General features: G+C 41.2%; 1 protein-coding gene across 1 annotated transcript in view; it reads right to left on the bottom strand.

Annotated features, from left to right (window-relative positions):
• Positions 1–24,500, bottom strand: part of GLS (glutaminase) — a 108,546-nt gene extending 84,046 nt beyond the window's left edge. Inside the window, exons 1-4 of the mRNA XM_065413253.1 lie at positions 24,190–24,500; positions 7,726–7,822; positions 6,313–6,434; positions 500–629 (exon numbers count right to left, since the gene is read on the bottom strand). Coding sequence (XP_065269325.1) covers positions 500–629; positions 6,313–6,434; positions 7,726–7,822; positions 24,190–24,500 — 660 coding nt within the window. The remainder of the gene's footprint in view (positions 1–499; positions 630–6,312; positions 6,435–7,725; positions 7,823–24,189) is intronic.
• Between the last annotated feature and the right edge of the window lie 810 nt (positions 24,501–25,310).

Here is a 25,310-nt window from a genome sequence, read left to right as displayed (position 1 = left end):
AAACCCCTACTACTATCTCACTAAATGAAAGTCTTTTAAAACATATACTATCTAATTATGTTTATATGGTCACAGATATGAGTTAGCTCAGAACCCAGCAGTACCAAGACAGTATTTCCATGGCTTTATTAAGTATTAGGAAATCTCTCCAATTAGAAGAAAACCCAGAGTTTGGTTAATTTCCAAAAATCATTAGAAGCTTGGCAATGCTTTCAGATGTTGAAGGCATGTCAAAGCATGAGACTATACTATATTTAATGCAGTTTAGGTTAATTTAAACCAAAAGTATAAAAAAATTACTAGGTTGCAAGAACTCAAAAAACCTCTGTAAGGGATTCTAATCTCCTCCCACCCCTAAAACAGTCGTCTTAAAATATATCAAATATAAACCATTGGCTCGACTTTTAACAAACTGTGGCTCTCTTTTAGGCTGGGCAGGTTTGAAGGAAAAAAACAAAAATAAAACACACACACACACACACCCTTACAAAGAAATTACCTGTCCTCCAGATTGTTTTTTAGCACTTTCATACAGCTCATCAATGTGTGAAGTAAACGACATAAAATCTGGAATGACGAACTTTCTCCTGAAGGCCTGAGTAAGCAATACAATATTGCTTTGTACACACCTGCAGAATGTAAGAAAAATGTTAAGTAAACATTCCAGCTGCCTTTTATTTCTCTCAGAGGACTATCAAAGGGCCAATCCAGCCCTTGTTTATGGTAATCCACTGAAGTAAACAGCATTATGTGCATGAGTAAAGGCTGGATGACTGGGCCCCTAATTATTCTTACAAGCATAAGATATTCTTTATTGGAAAGAAGCTTCCATTCCACAGAGATATTAGGGAAAATTTTAAATTGCTTATTTACAGCAGTTGAATACTAGTCCATTTTATTCTTTAATTATTTTAGGTTCTTATTTAAGGTTTCAACTGCAGGGGTGCACTGCATTTCTAATTGTATGTGACCACCCGTTTTATTCAGCATGCTGCGTACTACGAGTCACCGAGCTCCACGGGGCTGGCTCCTTCCCTCAGCCCTTCTAATGGACCCTCTCTACGAGTTTGGTGAGGAAATGGCCATACTCTAGCCCAAACCATACAAGTGCTCCATAAATGCTGAAATTGGGGGACAGCGAGCAGCTGGATGCTCCTTTAAAGCCATCTACACATCTTCCCTTCAAGCTGCCACCAACCCACCCAGAGTACATCTCTCTACTCCCTTGTTCCCACAAGGGCCAACAGATCCTTCCCACTCCTCCCCCAGCACCACCCCATCTGGTAAATCTGAGGGCCAGGAAGGCGTGGGGCAAGGGAAGTTGTGGAAACTAGGTGCAAGAAGATTAAAGTGGGCAAGAAAGCAAAAATGGGGGAAGCTGTAAGAAAGGGAAGATGACTGAGTAGAGAAAGATAACTGAGAAATGCTGCAGGAAGGAAAAAACACACAAGAGTATGCAAGAAGACAAGAAAAAAAGAATAAAAGACAACAGATATGTAAGTGAAACATAGTAAATATGTCAGACATATCATGAGGGGATGTATGGAGGAATGGGGCAGGAACAGCTCTATTCCAATGAGAGGAGTGGGTTCAACACAAAAATGGTTGCAAACTACTGCAACACTGATACAGAATCGGCACACTTTCTATCAGTCTGTTTAAGCCTCTAAAACTGTAGCACACAATAAAAATTTAACACCCAAAATCAGGTTAAGAGCCAAAATCACCCAAGAATTTTGTTCAAAAAGATTGCATTCTTCCTACAATGGATATCATCTAGTAAGATTTCTTCTGAAAAATTAAGACTAAATTATGGTTCAAAATTCTAACATTTTAACTGGTGATACTTCTGGAAACATGTCATTTAATTACGAACAATGAAGAACAAAAAAAAGTTTATTTCCAAATATTCTGTATTACAGCATCACTAACAGCTCAAAATAAGGTTGTACGCAGGTTACTGAATAAATCTATTCTCCCCTTAAATCTGTGGCAACTTCTCTTTCTGTGAAGCCCCAGTTCAGGTTTAAATCATGTTGACCATTCACACTTTGTGAATTTCACCCTAAATTCAACTGACAAGATTGTTCCAAATACTAGAGGGTACCTCTCTCCAACAATGAAGGAAAAAGGCTAGAAAGGAATAGAACCAGTCTCTCTGAAGGATACCTAAAATAGTGGTTTTTATTGGTTGCAACCTGTCAAATTTGCATAGGGGACCTACTTTGTTACCCTGTCAATTTGCGCATACTTCTGACATAGTTTGTAATGACTATCTATCCCTTTTTGGTAGATACTCATGTAGTTTTCAGAGACCTATTTCATCTCTATGACCAGGAACCCTCAGAGGTTGTTACCTATTTGAAGGGGGTCCCTGCTCTTTTGGAAGCAATTAAGTAACAGCAGTTAAGACACCTGGGCACTCAGAAGAATCCATTATCCATTTTCTATTTTTTGAGATATTATAAAATAACTATTTTTAATCTGTTGCATAAAATTCTGACACTCTGGCATGTATACGCACATAACTCAGGAAGGTGAGAGAGCTGTACAGAATTTACAATACCAATCACCCCTGATAATCAGGACAAAGCTTGACCTCAAAAGTAAGAATCGTGGGAAACCATGTCTCTTTATATAGAAAAGCAGCCTTTAATTCCAAGTTTTTAAAAGAGGCTCATGGATTCAACACACTTATTTTTTATTTAAAATGTTTTAAGAGATTATAAGTAATTTAGGCTTTAACATATTTTGTATTAAACTCAGATTTTATTTTAAACAAGTTTATTTTTAAAAATTTAAACAAATTAAAAAATCTGATTTAAATCAAAAATCTGATTTTTATTTATTTTTTTTAAATCAATTTTTATCCAAACTGTCAGAAATAGGATCCCCCTTGAATTCCACCATATGGCTGCAAATGGAGTTTCACCACTCATAGTACAATCCAGGAGTAGAGTTTGGGGAAGGCAGAATACTGGGGTGCATAAGTCAGGACTATTTTTCATCCTCCCTACTATATCCCTTATCTTCACAATTCTTCCAAGGTGTTTTTCTTCTCTACCTTTTTGAGTTTGCATAGCCTGTTTGTCAGTCTTTCCACTGGGAAAGTATTCAAAATATGGTCCCAATCCCGCTATAGATACAAACCTGAACTAACACCAATTTCAATAAGAGTTGGGAGTATTTGTCTATGGCAGGCTCAGGACCTATGCCAGTACATGTAACTAGTAGTACTTCTTCTAGTAAAGCTTTTAAAAGAGAGTGGAGACATTTGAAAGCATGGACAACAAAGCTACATCACCTCAGGAAAACAAATGCAAATTTAATAATTTTCGGTAAATGAGATACTTTTATATTAATATGAACATTCCAAAAATTCTAGTGCACCTGCTGTCACAAAAGCTTTCAGACCATCCAAATGAACAAAAATATTTGTAACTTGAGGATTTAAGGGTAAGCATGACTAAGCCTAGAATGGAAAAATTCTCAGGAATTTGCTATCTTGATTTACATAACAAGATCAGTTTCATAAAAAAATAATAATAAAAAGACCACTGGAGGCCAGATTGCAGATTGTTAGATTTACATTTACAATGGAATATACCCAAATTGCTTCTTTCTACCAGCAGAACAGAGGAGATCTGGCTGACAAAACTGTCATTCAGGGTCAATAAAAGTGGGACAAAGTGCCTTGTGACAAAGACAAAACTTCTTTCATATGAAGGCTAAATATACAAGTCACCGACTCTGAAAGAGAATTCGTGTCTACAATTCAGGGATAGCATTATTATAGCTGTTGCTCAGCAGCTGCTAATATAAATAAGGAAAAAACCACTTTGCATAATCTCATTTTGAGTCCCTCACAGCTTTCCAGCCTTGTTTTAGATGAAATTTTCCATGTTCCTTTCACCCTAGAAACAATTTTGTTTTACAATATACCTAGTTTTGTTGAGTCATGAGACATACGGGAAAAGCAACATTTCCTATTTTTGTAACCATTTCCTATATTCCATTAACCTCTTCTCTCCCCAACCACCACCAAACTGGGGACTCAAAAATAACTAAACTTTGTATATTTACGAGAGTCATTCCTGGGCTATGTTTAAATTTCCCCCATCCCTTTTCACTAGTAATCCATGATGTTAAAAGTTAAGAGCAAGGAAAATTTTCAAACAGAATGTGACTTTTAAGCTGGAGAGTTACAGGTTACATGAAATCAGAAATATAGATATTGTTTCACCAGTACCATTTATTACATTTGTGCAGTGGGGAAGTCAGCATGTCAGCTGGACCCTAACTTTCATGAGAGTTAAGTGTGTAAGCTTAATATTGTATTAATTTTTTTGACATTTTTACACAAAATAGCTCATCACCACCTAAAACAGTGTTGTGTGGCAAATACAAGGGGTATAGACAACCTGTTATAGAAATTGATTTTAGTTATAAAAATTAATCAACTCCTACGGTTTTCCATAAAATTATTTCAGTATTGAAAATCTAGTGGTTTTTTCCAATCTTCAGTATAGTCAGTCTCTTATACACAGAACAGCAATCAAGCCAGCTTTCCCCAGGTTATGTTGCCAACGTGCATTATCTTAACATGGAGGAGCAAACCCGAAAGATTATTCAGTCTCCATACTCAATCTTCAGCCTTTGAATGAGTTACCAAAAAGTGCCCCAACAGATATCACCTGGTTTTGACATGGAGGTCTTGTCTTTGCTAGAAAAGGTTTGCCACTATGGCTATACAGACAAACCCTTCTAGTGTAGAAGCAGATTATCCTGGCATGAGTTCTTTTGTCAATAACTTATACCAGTTGCCAGAAAGAAATAAGCTACATCAGCAAAAGCACTTTTTATCAAGTATAACTGCTCTATACTAGGGTTTCTGCGAGTAGAGAAATGTTGTAAACAAATCTCACACCCTTACCTAATATATATTACTATATCTGCAAACATTTCTAGTGGACACCTGGTCTTGAACATCCACTCATTAGTAACTAGACAAAGCTACTGATTTTTCTCATCAATTCACATAGTAGGTTTTAACTGTCTGATGATTCATGCTACATTCAATAAAGTGATCTAGAAGTGAAATGCTTTGTTATTCTGACATAACCTGAGTAAATAACTTATTTCCCCAATTCTTCCCATCCTCCAAAAAAAAAAAAAAAAAAAAAAAACCACCCTAAGTAAACATTTCACTTATTTTAACTAGCAAAGCTAGGGGGAAGGAAGGAGGATGAATTATTGCAGCTAACATTACTGTTCCCCAGCCTGCTCTATAATAGACCCCAATGACATTTCACAAATGCAAGGAGTATCCCACTCAGCACAAAGAGAAGCAGGATGTAACACTGACAGAATAGTTGAATTTAAAGAGTATATTTTAAAAACTTCTATATCGGATCTAGTTTTGCTTGCAGAATCACCATGCCGCAGAATAAAAATGAAAAGAAGTTACACCCTACTCTTAACACAAGCCTAGAATCTCATTTCAAGATTTAAGAATTCCCAAGTCTGAAAAACTAAATAGAAACAAGTTTACATTCCTTTTTAAACATCCAAATAAACTGAAAATAGGGGCAAGGAGAGCACTTGGCATGAACTGAACTTTGTAAATGGCACAGATATTGTTTAGCTAACTTGCTGCAGATATTTTACAACTCTTACACTGTGTGGTATTGTATAAAGCTTTTCCATAACTAATACTAGAAAAGGTGCATGTACACTTAATTGAACCAAACCATTTAGCAGGCCCTGTATCATAAAAAGGTATTTAAAAAACCTATTCAATGACTGAACGTCACAGAGGTTAGTTTTCAGTGCATTGTACAGGAATAGACACACATTTCATTTATAAATGTAGATTCACACTTAATTCTTTGCTGCATCTTACTGCACATTTAACAATACTAAAATGTAAGACTGTCTCCAGTGTTCTTTTTCTCAAAAATAAGTTTACTTTCTGCATCACTAATTAGTGCACAGAAAGTAGCTGATTTTAAGAACGGCTTTTTTTTCCATTTTGTGAACAATTAGGTAAGAGGGATGCAGGATTTTATTCCTTGAGTATCAACATGAACCTAGCCTGCTGTATTTCATGAATAGTAAAACATTCTCAAATATTAGTTTAATGTAAGTTGAATTAAATATGGGTCTCTCCCTCATTTTTCATTTTAAAAACATATTAGATTTATACACAGTATATATATATTTTCCATGACAGAATGTGACTTAAATAAGGCGTATGACCTTAGCACTGTATAATATAGCAGCCACATCACAATATTATCAGAAATATTTTACTTTTTAAACAAATCTTTGTCCAGCATGACGCCATCTGAAGTTGTTTGAAGAGTTAGTCTTAACATATCCATGCACTCTTTCAACCGTGGATCAGACGTACGCAATCCTGTAGATTTGAGTGCCTATTACAATAAAGAAGAAGTCAGAATTACTACAAATATGAAAAATGCCTTTACTGAAATAAAATTAAATTCTCTAGTGCTTAGCTCTATTAGTTCTCCTCTTCCAACAGAAACATAAATCAGCCTACCAAAATTTCATCGAATTATACATGGGCTCAAAACCCCAATCTCTTGGGCCATAACTTGGAGAGAAGATACCACATTGTTGGGAATGGACCACATCCACCTAGACTGAATTGGCCTCGTTAGCACTGACCCCCCCCACTTGGTAAGGCAACTCCCATCTTTTCATGTGCTGTATATTTATACCGGCCTACTGTATTTTCACTCCATGCATCTGATGAAGTGGGTTACAGCCCACAAAAGCTTATGCCCAAATAAATTTGTTAGTCTCTAAGGTGCCACAAGGACTCCTCGTTGTTTTTGATGATACAGACTAACACGGCTACCCCTCTGAAACCTATACACATTTATGTAAGTAATTATATAGCTTAATGTATATTTATTCAGATTCTTAATTATGTTAGAAAATGGTGATTGACACATTTACTTATTAGATTTTTTTTTTTAAAAACTCATGATCTGCATCAAGCTGCAGTCAAATGGAATTTGGAATTCACTTAAAAATGAACAAAGAGAGCACTTTGAAATTGTTTTTGCTAGTTAAATAACTACCTTAAATGTGCTGGATACATAGAAAAAAGTTTATCAAAACATGTTTTTAACACAGAAAACTGATTTACTGAACAAATCAAATATTAACACCAGTTAGCGAATTGAACTGACTGTTTCTGGTCACATGTCCTTTAACACTTTCGAACTAGTAGAGCTCATCTTTTCACACCTCATTTTTATTCATAGACTGAAAGAGGACAACAAGCTTTCCTATTTTTCAATTCCCAATCTGTTTCTCAACTCTGAATGAACTAGTTGAATAGTTACATAAAATGGAAATGAACAGAAATGAAGAAAATATTCTCTGCACCTGAAGAAAAGGCTACCTGCTATCAAAAGGACTTCAACATACTGTGGCTTCAGGTGCTTAGCCAGTGACTTCCACCAGTTCAGTGGTTTGACTTTCTTTAGAAAGTCAATATACTTGTACTGCTTGATTTGTTGTTGTTGTTGTTGTTGTTGTTATTTATATGATCTTACTACAGTAAGTTTTGGCCTTAACACAAGCTGTCAATTACAAATGGACTTAAGTTTATTTTTTAAAAGGAAAATGAATTCAAATTTAAAAAAATCTGGGGGTTTTGTATGTCAGATTTTTATCCACTCTGAAACTTACAGTAATGAACTTATGAACTGGAATTTTTTCTTGCCCTTCTGCAATAGTATAGAACAGCAAATCTTCCAAGCTAGGCAAGAGACCTTGCTTCATCTTACTAGGAATAAAAAGAAAGTCACAGAAGCGTTAGTGCACATGCATTATTTACAATTTATCCACCCTAAAAAAAGCAATGTAGACCAATTTTGCTACTAGAGAACTTGGGAACATTTGCAGGACAGTTATTTCAAAATTTAGTTCAGCTTTCACCAAAAAATTGATAGTTAAAAAAGCAGCATGTATGTTCTTTTTTTTTTTTTAAACTGTAGTTAAGATGTTCAACAGTTTGCATTAGTGGTATTACCATCAGTTTTGTATATGGCGATAAACTCAGAAATGAAAGAAGAGATACAAATATTTATTCTAATATCACTTTGTGAAACTGCTACATCACATCTTACTGTTCATGAGGTTCTGTAGGATGAGAATGCATACAGACAAAAATGTTGCATCACTTGACAAGATGATCAAGTTAAAGCCCAATATATCAGGGGAACAAAAGGGAGAAAGAGGCACAAATTTTGTTTTGTTCACAAGGCTTAATTCCACACTTCCACAGGCTTCTCACTGACTTCAGGAGGAGTTACACATGTCTAGAGATCATAAAGACCTACCTAACTGTAAATAAGATATTGGTTTTCACGAGAACAAATATGTGCATTACATTTTCATAGCCTACATTCTTTTCTTCACATCACACTTTCCCTGAACACAAGATGAATCTTAATTTTAAAATATTTAAACTGCATGAGATATGAAAACAACAAAAAGTAACTGCTAGAAAGTTCTTACCACCTCAGAAATTAGCATACTGGATAGGACCAGTGATCTATCTAACCCACTCCCTCCAACAGTGGCCAGTGCCAGAAGTTTCAGAGGAAGATGCAAAAATCCTGTGGTAGGATAATTACTCTTTGGAGGATTCTGCGAGACTGCGCGCCCGCAGAAAACACCCCCACCCCCCACAGAGAAAACAGCAGAGAAGCCATACACCCGGGGGGGGGGGGGCGACCACGGGTGCAGTTTACTGGGGGATTGCCCCCTCCAAACAGAGGTGAGGCATGGGGGGGCACACGGGGTTACATGCCACTGCCCCCCCCCCATTCTGCAAGCGCAGAGCTGCCCAGCTGATGGAGGCAGTCTCAGCTCGGCTGACTCTGCAGCTGAATGCTGCCTCCTGGGTTCTAGCGCCACTCGTGCTCCCCTTCTGTGTGCTGGGAGTCTTGCTGTTTTCTATTCTGTGCAACACTTAGTCCCCACAGTAGGGCTGGGTAAGGGGGGGGGAATGAGGGAAGGGGGGGTGAGGGGAAGAGGCAGTGGGGAGGAAGGGGGGGTGAAATAGGGCAGGGCAAGGAGAATGTGGGAGTGAGGTGAGGGGAGGGGGATGGAGAAGAAAAGGGGAGAGGGGAATCGCAGGGGGAAGCAAGAGCCCGGCATGCAGTCTCCCCTCGGCAGCAGCTGTGGCTCCCCCATTAAGGAGACCCATTGAACCCTGACAAGCCCTACCCCCCTACACTTGGACCCCTCCGACAAGCCCCCCACACCCAGATCCCCATCCCACTGATCCCCAACCAGCTGCACCTGGACCCCCCACCCCATCAAGCCTCACTCCCTTAGCCTCCAGACCCTCACACTGAACCCCATCTCCCCACACCCAGCCTCCTTCCTCCGCCCCCCGAGCCCCAACCACCTTCACCTGGATCCCCTGCAGAGTCCCATTGCCCCTGCACCCAGAACCCCCCCAATGAGCCTCTGTGCATCCAGATCTCCCACTGAGCCGCCCACACGCAGATGGCCCCACACAGAAACTTCTCACTCCACATCTGGATCTCCCACACTAAGCCCCTCCACACTTGGATCCTGCTGGGCTGAGCCTGCCCACCCACACCTGGCACAGAGCCCTGGGGTGTTTCTGGGGCAGGCCCAGCCCTTGCACTGTGTCAGGATCAGATGCAGCCTCACTGCCAAGTCCCTATGTAGGAGTTGGATTTTATAATGTACTATGACAATTAATGTATGATTTGATTTCATCTTGTCAGCCACCCTTTTTGAATAGCAGAAAGGAATGACAGACCAGAACAATCCTTATGACTAATTATGGTCATCCTTTTGTTTTAAAAAAAGTTATAAAGCTACTATGGTTTCCTATATGTATTACAAATTAGGAAGTAAGAGACAGGATTCTCTATTGTTTCTATGTTAAGTAGATTAGAGGAACATTGAAGGCCTGGGTCTCAATGTAAATTGTCTTGGTTATTGATTGTAAAACTTAGCAAGGTTTAATTTGCAATGCCCTTTTGCTCAATATAGAATACTACTGTTTGTATTCTCAATCTGTTTGTGTGAATAAGGAATGTATGCATTAAAAAAAGATAAGGTGTGAAGGCCATTGTTATAGCCAGAGTCAAGGAAGAAGGAGTCAAGAAACTTAAAGGACATCAAAGAATCATCAACACGCATCCATAATGAAGGGCAGATTGACGACCCTGAGGTAAAGGCTGGCATCCCTAAAGACAATTGATTAAATCGTAACAAAGGACAGGATGACCCTCTCGGAGGTGTATTGGAATGTTTACACCAATTAAGAAGTAACCTGTCACAAAGTGACCACAGCAAAATCCATAGGCTTCAACAGAGAAGAAAACCTATAAGAACAGGGTGCTTTGCCATAGGACTTTGGGTTCCTCTTGCCACACTCCAGGAGCATCGGATAGCGACCGATAGAACTCCGCTCCCCTCTGCGACCAATCTGGCTGGCCACTAGATTGATCCAGACTCTGGACTGGTAACTATAAACATCACTGCAGGAGGGAGGGAGGGGGAGAGAGAGAGAGAGAGAGAGAGAGAGAGAGAGAGAGAGTGTGTGTGTGTGTGTGTGTGTGTGTGTGTGTGTAAAAAGCATATGCTAACTGTGGTATTCTCAATAAATGCTGTGTGTATTTACCTTCCTCTACAAAGATCCCGTGTGCTTTGTATAAGCATAACACCTGTACCAGGGGAGGTGGGAGCTTCAGGGTGATCTCCCACCTCAATGCAACCAGTGGCCTGTGCTTCCCACTGCCATGCTGTAGCCATATTTATTTACGGACAAATAACATTTGCAGAATTTTAAAATATTGTGCACATAATTTTTAGGCGCTGAATTCCTTCAGGAGTCAATAATTATGAAGTAACCGGTCTCTATGGAAGTTTATTCCCTGCCCCATCAGCTAGTGGTTGGCTCACGCCTGTAAGCACAAGTTTATATACACTTTTTTTTTTTTTTTTAATTCTACCTCCTAGGTTTGATGTCCTAATATAGCTATGGATGTTTTCACTATTCATATATAAATCTAAGCAGTTTTTCAATCCTAATCAGTTCTTGCCATCAATCACATGTTGTGAAAAGTTAGAGAGAATTTTTTTTTTTTTTTTTTTTTAAAAGCACAATGCTTTATCAGTTTTAAGTCTGTGGCTTTTAAATTTTATTCAATGTCCTCTTATTCTTATGAGAGGGTGTAAATAGAAGAGCCAGATTTACCTTCTCTAAATAATTCATTTTGCACATCTCTTATCCTGTCTCCTTGCCTCTCTAAACTGGTATTTCTCTCTGATGTTTCACCCTCAATGCAATGCTGCAGGATCAGTTCTGAAACAGAAGGAGGTAGCACAATAAAATTTGTTTCCCTCCCAGCTCCTCCCCAAATTACCATATATACTTGATCATAAGCTGGTTCGTTTATAAACTGACCCCCCCCCCCCCCAAGATGGATAAGTAAAAATGGAAATTTTTTATAACCCGTTCATAAGCCGACCCTATAATTCAGGGGTTGGCAAATGTTGGCTCCCGGGCCATCAGGATAAGCTGCTGGTGGGCCGAGATGGTTTGTTTACCTTGAGCATCCGTGGGCACGGAGGTAAACCTAAGTAAACAAAGTGTCCCGGCGTGCCAGCTGCTTACCCTGACGGGCCGGGACAGCAACTGATGGGGAAATTTTTTTGGGGGGAAGCTGGAAATCAGGGGAGTAACCCCTGTGACCACCCCCCACATGACCCCAGCCCTAGCCCGGGACCCCCACACGCTCCCCACCCCATCCCTTCCCACGTTATCTGGAGAGGATGTCTTTGGCCTGGCTGGCGCTGCTCCGTCAGGCTGGGCAGTGCGGCCACAGTCTGCTCTGGCGGGCCAGACCGGGCGGCGCAGCCGCAGCTTGTTTCAGCGGGCTGGGTCAGGCGGCCCGGGCAGCACGGCCACAGTCTGCTCTGGGGGGCGGGGCTGAGCAGCATGGCCTGCAGCCCCGGAGCTGCAGCTGCTTCGGAGGCTGGGGGGAGAGCAGTGTGGCCAGAAGAGGAGAGACTCTGGCCCCGCCTCTTCCCTTCTGGCTGTACTGCTTCCCCTTGCTCCCTCTGTTGGGGGGAGCGGCGATGTCCCATCTCTCCGTTTCTATACCCGTTTATAAGCCGATCCCCCCTTCTCTGGTGCTTCCCTTTTTTACTAAAAAAAAATTCAGCTTCTGAACGAGTATATACGGTATATGATGGTTAAATACCAGAACAGATAGTCTTTTCTTGAAGCTTCGCAATGTCACCTCCAATAGCATGCCAGGAATTTCAGGTTTAGATTCATAGATCCATAGACTCTAGAACTGGAAGGGACCTCGAGAGGTCATTGAGTCCAGTCCCCTGCCCTCATGACAGGACCAAATACTGTCTAGACCATCCCTGATAGACATTTATCTAACCTACTCTTAAATATCTCCAGAGATGGAGATTCCACAACCTCCCTAGGCAGTTTATTCCAGTGTTTAACCACCTTGACAGTTAGGAACTTTTTCCTAATGTCCAACCTAAACCTCCCTTGCTGCAGTTTAAGCCCATTGCTTCTTGTTCTATCCTTAGAGGCTAAGATGAACAAGTTTTCTCCCACCTCATGACACCCTTTTAGATACCTGAAAACTGCTATCATGTCCCCTCTCAGTCTTCTCTTTTCCAAACTAAACAAACCCAATTCTTTCAGCCTTCCTTCATAGGTCATGTTCTCTAGACCTTTAATCATTCTTGTTGCTCTTCTCTGGACCCTCTCCAATTTCTCCACATCTTTCTTGAAATGCGGTGCCCAGAACTGGGCACAATACTCCAGCTGAGGCCTAACCACCGCAGAGTAGAGCAGAAGAATGACTTCTCGTGTCTTGCTCACAACACACCTGTTAATGCATCCCAGAATCACGTTTGCGTTTTTTGCAACAGCATCACACTGTTGACTCATATTTAGCTTGTGGTCCACTATAACCCCTAGATCCCTTTCTGCCCTACTCCTTCCTAGACAGTCTCTTCCCATTCTGTATGTGTGAAACTGATTGTTCCTTCCTAAGTGGAGCACTTTGCATTTGTCTTTATTAAACTTCATCCTGTTTACCTCAGACCATTTCTCCAATTTGTCCAGATCATTTTGAATTTTGACCCTATCCTCCAAAGCAGTTGCAATCCCTCCCAGTTTGGTATCATCTGCAAACTTAAGCGTACTTTCTATGCCAATATCTAAGTCGTTGATGAAGATATTGAACAGAGCCGGTCCCAAAACAGACCCCTCCGGAACCCCACTCATTATACCTTTCCAGCAGGATTGGGAACCATTAATAACTACTCTCTGAGTACGGTTATCCAGCCAGTTATGCACCCACCTTATAGTAGCCCCATCTAAGTTGAGCTTTTTATACTCTGCTCTCTGGACTGGCAGGGTAATAGATTGCCGATGTTCTATCCGATGGACCTACATCTCGGAACTATTAGGAACAAAGTTACAATGGGCTTCAGATCATTTTCCTTTTTCCCCCCAATAGGTTGTCTTGTATGTGCTTCAGTTTTCTTTTAGACTTAGTGACAACTTAAAATCAATGCTCTTTGGTATTTGACAAATTTAGTACAAGATACAGAGCATTACTACTGAGAGTCTCTAAATAAAGGTAACTGCCATCTACAGAAAGGGATGGTAAGCAGTCTTATTGTTAAACTTACCCATTAAAAATAAAAAGTGCATGAACTTGTAATTTGAAAACAATCTTCAAATTAGTTACTATATGGTCATCTGTGTAAGTCATATTCTTTCCTGGAAATGAAAGCCTTCAGACGAAACAAAATGTATAAAAAAAGCAAGCAAAAAATTTTGTTTGGCTATGAAAGCTCTCTTTCACAAGATTACCAAGAATTCTCTGAGTTATATTTAAAGATGACTTGCAGGACCCCGCCCTAAGACTGCAATAATAATTGTTGCTGGTAGTCACGTAAACCAGTAAAATTCTGCAGATCCACACTTAAAGAAATTCAATATTAGCTGAAACTATTTCAGTGGTAGTTCAGCTTACTCATTAAAAATTAATAGTGAATCAATAACCTAAATATATTTAATCCTATCCTTAATATTAATGATGGGCCGCATATTAAATTCTCCTTCCTCTACCCAAACCAGTGGTAAAAATCAGATTTCCTATTAAATAAATCAGAAAAAAACATTGTACTTACTCATGCACTAAGAACAGACGAGGACTTGTAAACGAATAGAACATTTACTGTTTCTTTTCACTTCAGAAAATTAAGATTATTTTTAAATGATGCAATGCTGGCTAGTGTACAGACAGGCTGGCAACTCAACGAAGACAAATACGTGCAACTACACCAGGAAAGTTAGAGAACTTTCTTCCATGCCACATTTTGCATCTTTATAAATCACATGCACTTAGCTTCTGAAAAGACTATTTTTGGACTTCAAAATGTTATACACTGTTAACGCTGTAATTCTACATTTCAATAACCCAGAAGTACGCAATTTTTATTTCATATATTTTAGGAGTTACAATACTATACACATTCCAAAGTCTAGTTTTATCGACTTTTGACCTTTTTACAGAGATTCAGTAAATTTCCCAACAAATTTTCTGAATTATATACAATTATATACAATGTTTCCATTAACACAAAAAAATCGATTTCTGGAAATTTGAAATTCAGATTTGAATGTTTGCTGTCACTTGGGCAATGCATATACTTACAAATATTTTATAGCGTTAAAAAAAGGCTGAAGTCTATTAATCTGCTCTAAAACAAGCTTTATAATTATGCCCCAGGAAACTGCACCTGTCCTATTTATATCAATGCAGATATATGTCCTTAAACGTTAAAATATTTGACAATAAGTTTCTTACCCCTACCCTTCATAACCTTTACACTTATATTTTCTTAAATCAGTGTATGCATTTCACAAGTGAAGATTTTTTAAAAAAAATTCCCATCAGTTCTTTCACATCAGTTGCTGTTAAATCAAGCTGACTGACCTAATATTTAACAATAAATTTGCACCAGCTGCCAAAGCAAATGAGGCTACTATTCAATATTTACATAAAATGCTTTGTCCACTGGACTACCTTTCAATAAAGTTTATCAGTTAAAACTGCAGAATAAGCTTTTGCCCTTTTTATCAGTTCAGTATTGTTTGTACATAACATTTGCTTAACCTAAAAGCAATATTTTAGCACGGTAACACACTTAGCAAGAAAGTGTTATTCAGCATATGTTGCATAGAGCTAAGATATTGAAGTGGAGGGGATGTGTTATTGCCATAGTTAGCTTAAAGTGGAAATTCCAATTTATTCGCTGCTTTATGGTTTATACAATATTCTGAAAAACAAGGAAAAGAGTAGGGGTAAATTCATTTTAGGCAAGAAAGATTAGAACAGTATTTGTGAAATCTACTTTAGTCTATAGGTTGGAATAATGGAAGTTGTGCCACATTGCCACTTAACATAAAGGTTCTAGGACATACAAACCATGTGACCAAGGATCCAGCCACCTCAACCTTGCCAGTATTCCCCTCTACCCCAGCACAGAACCAACCTACAGAACTGCAGGGCTGTTCACAAGAGTCAATTTCACACAAAATTAATAGATTGTTTGTTTAAATAGAAAACTTAGGGTGTCAAATGTGGTGTTGATTTTTGTCCTAGAGGGTATGTCTACACTGCAATTAGACAACCATGGCTGGCCTGTGCCAGCTGACTTGGGCTAAGGGGCTTGGGCTAAGGGGCTATTTAACTATGATGTAGAAGTTTGGGCTACAGCCTGAGCTCTGGGACCCTCCAACCGCTCAGGGTCCTAGAGCCCAGACTCCAGCCCAAGCCTGAACATCTAACAGCCCCATGGCCCAAGCTGAAGTCAGCTGCCACAGGCCAACCATAGGTTTTTAATTGCAGTATAGACATACCCATAGACACCTACCCACTAGGAAATTGACTGAGACTATCAATTCATTTCACATTGGGTGCTCAGCCACCATAATATGGTGTTAACTTTCTTGTCACTACCACTACCTACCAGACAAACAATGATTAGAGCCATGAAGAAATTTCCTTATGAAAAACTGGTACTATTTACTTTGGAGGGGAAGTGGAGAAGAAGAGGCATGATAACGGTTTACAAAATAATGAATAATGTAAATACATTGGTATGAATTGATCACTTCTATTCACCTTTGCATAATCAAAGAATAAGGAGCTCACAGCAATTGAAAGGTGGCAAATTTTAAATTGATAAAAACATCTCTTCCACTCAAAGTATAATTAGCCTGTGAAACTTGTAGCCTCATGATATTATAGATGCTAAGAGGACTAAATATGTATATACATCCAGAGAGATGCAGTAGTAAAGATATGATAAAAAAAAACACACACACCAAAAACAAGTGTTTTGGAAGGGTTCAAAAGTTGCTATTTGAGGGCATGAGCCAGTTTCTAACTGATGGGGGTTATGAAAAAAGGCTTCCCTATACACCTAGGTGCATAACTGGGTTTCTTGAACCTTCAGTGTTGACCACTATCAGATACTGGATCAAATGAACCACTGGTCTGTTCCTGTATGGCACTTTCTATGTAACCTGGGCTGGATTTGAAAATAAATCAACTAGGTAAGGATACACTATATTATCAGAGTCTAATCTCATCCTTTAAAACAATCCACATCACTTGTAAACCAGCCTTGAAAATTATAAAAGCACCATTAATAGAGAGCCTAAGTAACTATTTTATTGTATTTCAGAATCATAAACCAGTGTCCTGGGTCAGGGCTATTGTGATCTACCTACGACTTTAAGTCAGCTCTGCTCACAGTGTTTTGGAATTTTTAAAATAAAAAAACCTAGATAAATTACGCATAAAGTGGTTGTGGCACTGAGCCAGAGAGGGTTGGGCAACCAGCAGGCTAAGTGACCCAAAATCAACTTTTAAGGACATATTAAAGAAGCATTGAAATGGTAAATGGGGCCATTCCTTGTAGTTATCAAAGCCTTGTTAAACAGATGAGAGGTCTGTATTGTTAGAGAATTAGAGGTAGATACTAAGGGCTGGTCTACACTAGGGGGGCGGATCGATCTAAGATACGCAACTTATTCACGTAGCTGAAGTCGAAGTATCTTAGATCGACTTACCTGGGGTCCACACGGCACGGGATCGACGGCCGCGGCTCCCCCGTCGACTCTGCTACCGCCGCTCACTCCGGTGGAGTTCCGGAGTCGACGGGGAGCGCGTTCAGGGATCAATATATCGCGTCTTAACGAGACGCGATATATCGATCCCGGATAAATCGATTGCTACCCGCCGATACAGCGGGTAGCGAAGACGTACCCTAATTGTATTTGTCTGTGTTTACCTATATCCCTTAGAAATTTAACAATGTGATCTAATTATCTTGTAGATGCTAAACTTCTGTTCCTATATTTCATCACTATATTATATTGAGTCAGAGATCAAAAGGGGATATTAACATTTAGATGAAACTTGTGGTGTAATAATATCATTGTCTTTAATTCTGTTTGAAGTTTGTAGTAAACTAACTATGAACCATTTGAATGTTAATTGCCTTGTGCTAATCAATGCAACTAGCTACCAGTGTATGCCTAGGAAATAGAGATTTACTTCAAAGCAACAATGTATGTCCTGCTATGACAAGAGGCTTCTCAGCCTGCTTGGGAACTGTAAAGAAGGTCTCAGGCCTAATCTTTTTTTTAATCGCAGATCTGCTTAAACGTTGTCAGGGGAAGTTCAAGTCACAAGACTGAGATCTCCAGGTGTGCCCTGGACTACCCCTACAAATTCTCATGGAAGAATTTGAACAAACTCTACACACGGACTGCCTATTGGACTATAACCCATTGGGCTGATTCTGGAAAGAGTTTTACAAATCAGCAGCATGTCATCTCTGCTATGAAACTGACCCAAGAATTTTATTCTTATCTGTATGTATAATGATCTTTTCACTATAGTAATTCTTTCTTTTCTTTCCTAAATAAATCTTAGATTAGTTAACAAGAATTGGCTGTAAGTGTGTATTTGGGTAAGATCTGAAATATTAATTAACCTGGTGGGTAATTCTTGGGGCTAGTAGACTATCATATATGGTGAATAAGATTTTAAGTAATCCTCATTATATTAGACTTGGCTGTCTGGGTGGGAGCCAAAGGCTGGATTGCTTAAGAGGAACTGTATTTTAGTTTCTTGGGAACCAGTAAGGTATTACAGAAGCTGTTTCATTACTGGCTTAGTAAAATCTAATTATAGAACAAACCACCAGTTTTGTAGATCTGCCCTATTCTTTGCAGTTTGCCCTGACTGAGCATTCTCAGTGTGGCCACTCTAGCGACCATAGTTACAGTGGTCTCACGTCAATATAAGATTTTCTTTCCACTCTTCTACAATACAAGAGGTAGGAAGAATCATGTGCTATTATGCTGAAAACAGAATTCAAGAAAACAGTATCTCATCACATTCAGGCTAGACACAGCCAAGTACAGAAGTTTGGGAAATACTATTTTGGGGGCATGCTGTAGTCTGAATGACTAAAACAGCCACTACAATTTCCGCAGATTCTTGTACCCTAAAAATATGACATTTAAAAAAAATTATTTTACAGCTGCTTCATATGTAGTCCAGTTGTCTCAAATCTACACTTCTCCCACAAATATTTTTTCTAATTTTATAAATAAGAATTTACACAAAATCCTAAACAAGTATCACCCAGTCTATCACAGGAAAAAAATTACAAATTAACAAGCAGAGAAACTATGTATATTTCTAACATGACACAATTTCTCTATTTCCGAAAGAAGTTCCCTCTTTTTCTGGGGTACAAAGATACTTTATTGAAAATTAAACATGATATACAAAAAAATATATTTCAAAGTCATTAAGGCCTGGTCTACACTAACCCCCAAATTCGAACTAAGGTACGCAACTTCAGCTACGTGAATAACGTAGCTGAAGTCGACATACCTTAGTTCGAACTTACCGCGGTTCAGACGCGGTCCACACGCGGCAGGCAGGCTCCCCGTCGACTCCGCGGTACTCCTCTCGCCGAGCTGGAGTACCGCAGTCGACGGCGAGCGCTTCCGGGATCGATTTATCGCGTCCAGACCAGACGCGATAAATCGAACCCAGAACTTCGATTCCCAGCCGCCGAACTAGCGGCTGGGTGTAGACCTGGCCTAAGATTGCAAAGTCAACTACTCTAAAGTTACAAAATGCCAAATTTACAGTTGTTCAACCTTAATTTTGCCCCCTTGTGCATCCATCCTGTGAAGTGAATGAGACAAGGGTCTTGTGGAAAACAAATAATGTGATCGAGTAATCAGACTACCAAAACATATATGCATATTAGGGAAGAATTAAAGTTGAACAGGCACCCATAAATCTGGCATTTTCTAACTTTCAAGCAGGGCTTTGGAGCGGAGCCTGGAGCTGGAGTGCGGAGCAGCTCCGGAGCAGTGGAGCTGCAGGATTTTGCCTGGAGCTGGAGCAGAGCCGGAGCGCAGCTCCAAAGCCCTGCCTAGTGCTTGGCCTAAATAACCTTTCTTTTAATGATTTTTTTTTAATATGGGGTAATTTCACAGGGCAGCTTCACATATACTCATTCTAAACCTTCAGCACTGCACAACAAACTTTTCCCACTTGAGCTACAGAACTAACTAGCTGACAAGAGCAGAAGGCTATTATTCCAGAGGGGGAATGCACAGTAGATCCATGGATGGATGTGGAGAACCGCAGTTCTCTCTCCTCCAGGACTTGGGGGAGCTCTGGGATGTGGGATCCATATGATGCCCCTGAAGGTGAGGAGGAGAGATGGAGGGAAAGGCCCATGGCAGCTCCACCTACCCAACAAAGGACTGGGAAGGAAGTAGCAGTGTCTCAGACACTAGTAGTAATGGTCAGGGACTGAATCCAAATGATAGAAACAAAACGGGTAGGGTTCCACCATACCTTTCGAATCCAAGGAAGGACAGGCAAAGGGAAAAAACTGTGGACCAGACCATGAATTTGAGATAGGAGCTTTGGTGATTTTTTTTTCCCCAAAGGGAAGGGAGAGAAGTATCATGAACACACTGTTGTTAAGCATGGAGAACTCACTGACAAACATTCAATACCCCCAATGGATTTATATTTCCAAGGCTTAAATTTAAAAAAAAAAAAAAAAAAAAAAAGTTTTGATTAAACACTGATGCATACTGAAATTTACAAACTTTAATTAATCTTGTGAGTCCTACCAAACTTTGAAAACTGCTAACTCTAAAATTAATCAACTAGGATTGTTTCTCTAGTTAACCGCAAATGAAAAAAAATTCTCCCCCGAACAAAACATACATGACAGATTTCTGGTGGAACACCAGGTGGTATGTGCACACGTGGGGACAGGAGGTCAAAACAGAGACCATAAAAGTTATATCCTCAATTACAGCACAATATCCCAGGCTTGAAAATGCACTAACACTGACAGAGTAAAGAGCCAACAATGTATGAACTTTTGCATAATTTAATTTTTCACTTTAAAAGAAATTAACTTTCTATACTTCCAGTTGCAAAAATTGGAATGTGACAAGTGTAAAATAATGAAGTGCTGTTTTCTTGAGTCTCCAGACAACTACAGTGACACAGCTGCTGCTCATAGCTTTGTGCAAATTTTGAGCAGCTGAGTGACAATGAATGCTAGAGATTTCCACTCCTGCCCAAAGGAACATAAAGCATCAATGAAATACATGAGCCTTGTCAATTTCATGCTGCTGCATTTCAAAACCATGAGCAGCAATAAAGGCAGACCCAGAGCCATCCAGTAAAACAAAGTTCTGTACTGTATCAGACAGACAAGTGGTCCATCTAGTCCAGTATCCTGCCTCCTACAGTGGCTAGTACTATTTGTTTTTAAATAGCTACTGAAACAACTCTGGATTTTCTTGTTATCCATGTAGTCACCTAATCCCTTTCTGAACCCCACTAAGCTATTCACCTGTTAGTGTGCAGTAGTGAGCACCACAAGCTGTGTTGTATGAAAAAGTGCATCTCTATGTTTTTGATTTGCCATCTTTAGTTTCATTAAATGTCCCCTTTATCTTATTTTATGAGGAAAGAAAAAGAAAAGTTCACTATCTTTTCAGTAACAGGCAGATAACCTAAAAAACACAGGCTGGTGGGATCCACAGAGTAGCAGCACCTCAACCTACACCCTCACAACAACCAAAGCAGCATGTGAGAGAGGCAGAGCAGTAGACAACTGCTTGCATTACACACACACACACCACTTTTCTATATTGCACTGTACACAGGGCCACATTCTATATATACAGTACCTAAAACCTTAAATATATTGGGGCTCAACAAATTTTTATGGAACAGTGAAACCAATATGTTTTTTAATTTCTCATTCTTTGCTTATTTACGTATATAGAAATATTTGAAGCCAAGTTTGGTATGCTTGGTATGCTTGTGGAATAGATCAATCTTTTGAAATCATGCATTAAGGAATTCCCAACTGGAAGCATCCAGCACTGAGCAGTTTGACTGAAAAGTTGTGAGAATTCCAGCACTGCCTGCTCAACTGGAAAAAGTGTATTTGGAAACTGGTTATTTATTTATAAATTACTGCATAATTGTCTTGAGTTTTGGCCGTTGTAAGGCTGTGTCTACACTGCCACTTTCAGCACTAAAACTTTTGTCATTCAGGGGTATGAAAAAACACACCCCTGAGCGACAAAAGTTTAGCGCTGAAAAGCGCCAGTATAGACGGCGCTTTATTGCTGGGAGCCGCACTCCCGGCGATAAAGCTACCACCGCTTGTTAGGGGTGGGATTTTTATTTTTTTTTGTAATTGCCAGGAGAGCTCTCCCCCAGCAATAAAGCATGTCTATGCTGCCCACGTCACAGCGCAGCGGCACCGTAACATGGGTAGTGTAGATATACCCTAAGAAACTACTCTGTGCATTAAGCACTAAAGCCTGAAGTATCTACTGACATCCATGCTTCAAAGAAAACAATGAGAATGATTTTTAAAATGTGGCTTGTGATTTTTTTGGCCCTGCATGTGATCAATCAGTATTTTTTTAAGTGATATCCAAGTGATTAGACATTTTATTATTTACAATTTGCACTAGTAAATAGCAGTGCATTGATACAGGTTATACAGGAGAAGTCTGTAAAATAATATAACTACTTTGGAATTAATCTACAGATAAGAATGGGTAAGAATTCAAATGAGGGCGTTAGGATGGTGCCCTTTCTACATGTGTTTCTCTCACTAAAATATGAAATATTATCTTGAAATTAAAGGTCAATAATTCTATGAACTGCACTTAGAACCATCATGAAAATTCATGTTACATTATTAATTTATATTTACAATCATTCGTGAAACTATATCCAAATAGCAAACTTTGCCTATACACAAAATATACTATGCATACACATTATGTGCATATAAATTATAGGAGTTTAATATAGCACAAATTTCATACGCCCAGTATTGGGGATGACCTGCCCGCACATAAGCCAAAGCCTGGGGAGAAAGAGAGAAGCAACACATAGAAAACTCTGAAAGGCAGAAGGGGAAAGCAGGAAGAAAGCTTATTTTCTCTTCCAGGAGGTTGAAGGGGGTAGAGCTTCACATTTACATGACCAGTACTAGCTAAAGGCTAATATGAAAGAGCCCTTCAGATAGACATTTTAGCATCTTTTCCTTTCCCAGCAGTCAGAGCAGAGGTGCCCAACTTAGTTTTTAAATGAATGTGTTGTTCTCTAGACCAGTGGTCTCCAAACTTTTTTGATCGCGCACCCCAACAGTAAAAAAATTTTGAGCACACACCCCCTGCTCCCGGCCGAACTGCCGAGGGAAGGGGGGGGGGGAAGCGGCGCTGCTCCTCCTGCCACGCACCCTGTAGGATCCTCTTGCGCGCACCCCACTTTGGAGACCACTGCTCTAGACCTTAATAATGGAATTCACACTCCTTTGTGTTTTGCACCCTTTCCTAGCTAATAAGTTTAGCCCAGTGAGTGATAAATTTTAAGCCCTCTCTGATATTAAAATGAGCTTAATGAAATCAGCTTTTGACTGATGTCTGTTATCACTTCCCCACCCTCTTACAACCATGAGACCAAGACAAATTCAGATCAATCCACCTAGCTACTCCTCTAGCCACATGCCATGGGAATCAGTATAAACATCTATAATGCACATTCTACCTCTATTAATTATAGGTTGGAGATCAGAGAATCTAATGGATAAAAATCACCAGATGTAGCACTGTAATTGAGGACACCATTATAGGACTACCAGTACTGTACTAGATAGTACTGAGGTTACCTTTAATAATTAGTACAAAAGGTATATAACTTTACCTCTAATACTTCTGTTCACATAAAATACCATTCTAACAAAAAAGCACTAGTACATTTCATCTTATCTGAACTGAAATTTACATATTTCCTGATCAACAGCATCACAGTTATTTTTACAGAAAGATATCCAAGTCTCTTCAAGCAGTCAATATGTTCAAGACTATCTCTGGTCTCCAGTTTATAGCAGCAACTATTTCCCCAGGCTCCGTATCCTGACATTCCCCCGTTCCCCATTTGGATTACAGCAGATAATTTATAGGCCACAAAAAATGGCATGTTCATAATCTGCTGAATCCTGCTGAAATTTGCTGATGCAATGCACCGCACTTCAGTATAGAAAGAACCATTAAGAATATCTTATTTTAATATTAGAATTAAATAAATTTACATCAGACATTCGGAACAGAACCCTGTACCAGAACTATTTTGAGATTTTTGACTTGATATTGATGTACACTGCAATATTTCTTTCGGCGTGTCTGCAGCATTTATCTGCTTTCGCCCTTGAGGGAGAGAGAGAGATACGCACAGGAATCAATACACAAAGGAGATGGTAGAAGTATTTAAGTGAATTTCGTTTTATTCTCTGCCGGGCCCGCGAGGGGTGACCCCGCTCTGCTCCGCGCGCCGGGAGGGACCATCCACCGGCAGCATCTCCCCGCGTGGCAAGCGCCCCGCCCCACCCCACCCGGGGCCGCCGGCCTCCGCCTCCCGCCGCCGCTTCCCGCCCCGGCCCCCAGAGACTCACTTGTCCCCCCCGCCTCCGGCTAGCTCCTGGCCGCCGTTGTAGTTGTTGTTGTTGCCGCTGTCGGCGGGCGGCGCCCTGGCGGACAGCGGCGGCCCCTTGCCGGGCTCCTGCAGGGCCCCCTCCGAGCGAGTGCAGACGCTGCGGGCGGGCGGCGGCGGCAGCAGCCCCGGCCGGGGGTTGGGGAGCGAGCCGGCGCTCCAGACGGCCGCAGCGAAAGGGGCTGGCGGGCGCCTGAGCGCGGAGCCTCCGGCCCCACCGGACTGGCTGAGCCGCAGCAGCTCCCTGAACAGCGCAGAGCTCCAGAGCCGCATCCTGCCGCCCCGCTTCCCTCCGCCGAGTGCAGCGCCCCAGCCACCGCCGCGCCGGCTAGCCTGCTTGGGGGAGTCCGCTCTCGCCCCGCCCCGCGCCCTGCCTGTTGGCTACTGCCCCTAGCTGTCAGGCGCTTTGCCAGCCTATTGGGCGCAAGAGACGCCACTCACAATCCGCCCCGCCCCCGCAGTGCTCAGACCCGAAGCTGTGGCGCACTCGGCGTCTGAGGCTGTTCCGTTGAAGTCAGCGGCAGAGCCCGGGGGTGGGGAGGGGCTGGCCCAGCCTGGGGAGGACGCGGGCCCGGTCCGGCTGGGGAATAGACAGAGGGGTGCGGCAGGAGCGTGCCTCGGAGCGCAGAGCGTGGCGGGGACTAGGAGCCGGCCCGGGGCTGCTGGGCACGGGGAGGGGAGCGCCGCGCCCCAGGGGCAGGGTGGGGACCAGCGGCGCTGTAGACAGAGGAGAGCTGCGGCTGCGGGCGGAAGGGGAGCAGCCCCGAGAAAGCGGGAGGGTCTCGGCCCCGCGCCCGGCCAGGTCGCCACGTAGGGGAGAGCCGCCCTGCGCCTAGGCTCGCCCCTTGGTGAGCGCTAAAGCACCATCCATCCCCCGTCTGAGTGGGGCGGGCCTTGCGCCTCTTCTGGGCACCGCCTTCGCAAGCGGCTGAAGGTTAAAACTGATGGAGAGCTGAGCGCCTCTCTGCTGCAAAAATATACATAAAACCTCAGGGCGGGAGCTACCCTTGAGAACTTCCTGGAAGGGCCAGAGCTGGCAGGGGAGGCGGCAGCACGAGGGGATCCGAGCTACAGCAAGCTTTT

The sequence above is a fragment of the Emys orbicularis genome, chromosome 11, assembly GCF_028017835.1.
Source record: "Emys orbicularis isolate rEmyOrb1 chromosome 11, rEmyOrb1.hap1, whole genome shotgun sequence".
NCBI classification, from domain to species: Eukaryota; Metazoa; Chordata; order Testudines; family Emydidae; genus Emys; species Emys orbicularis.
This window is presented reverse-complemented; position numbering and strand designations above follow the sequence as displayed.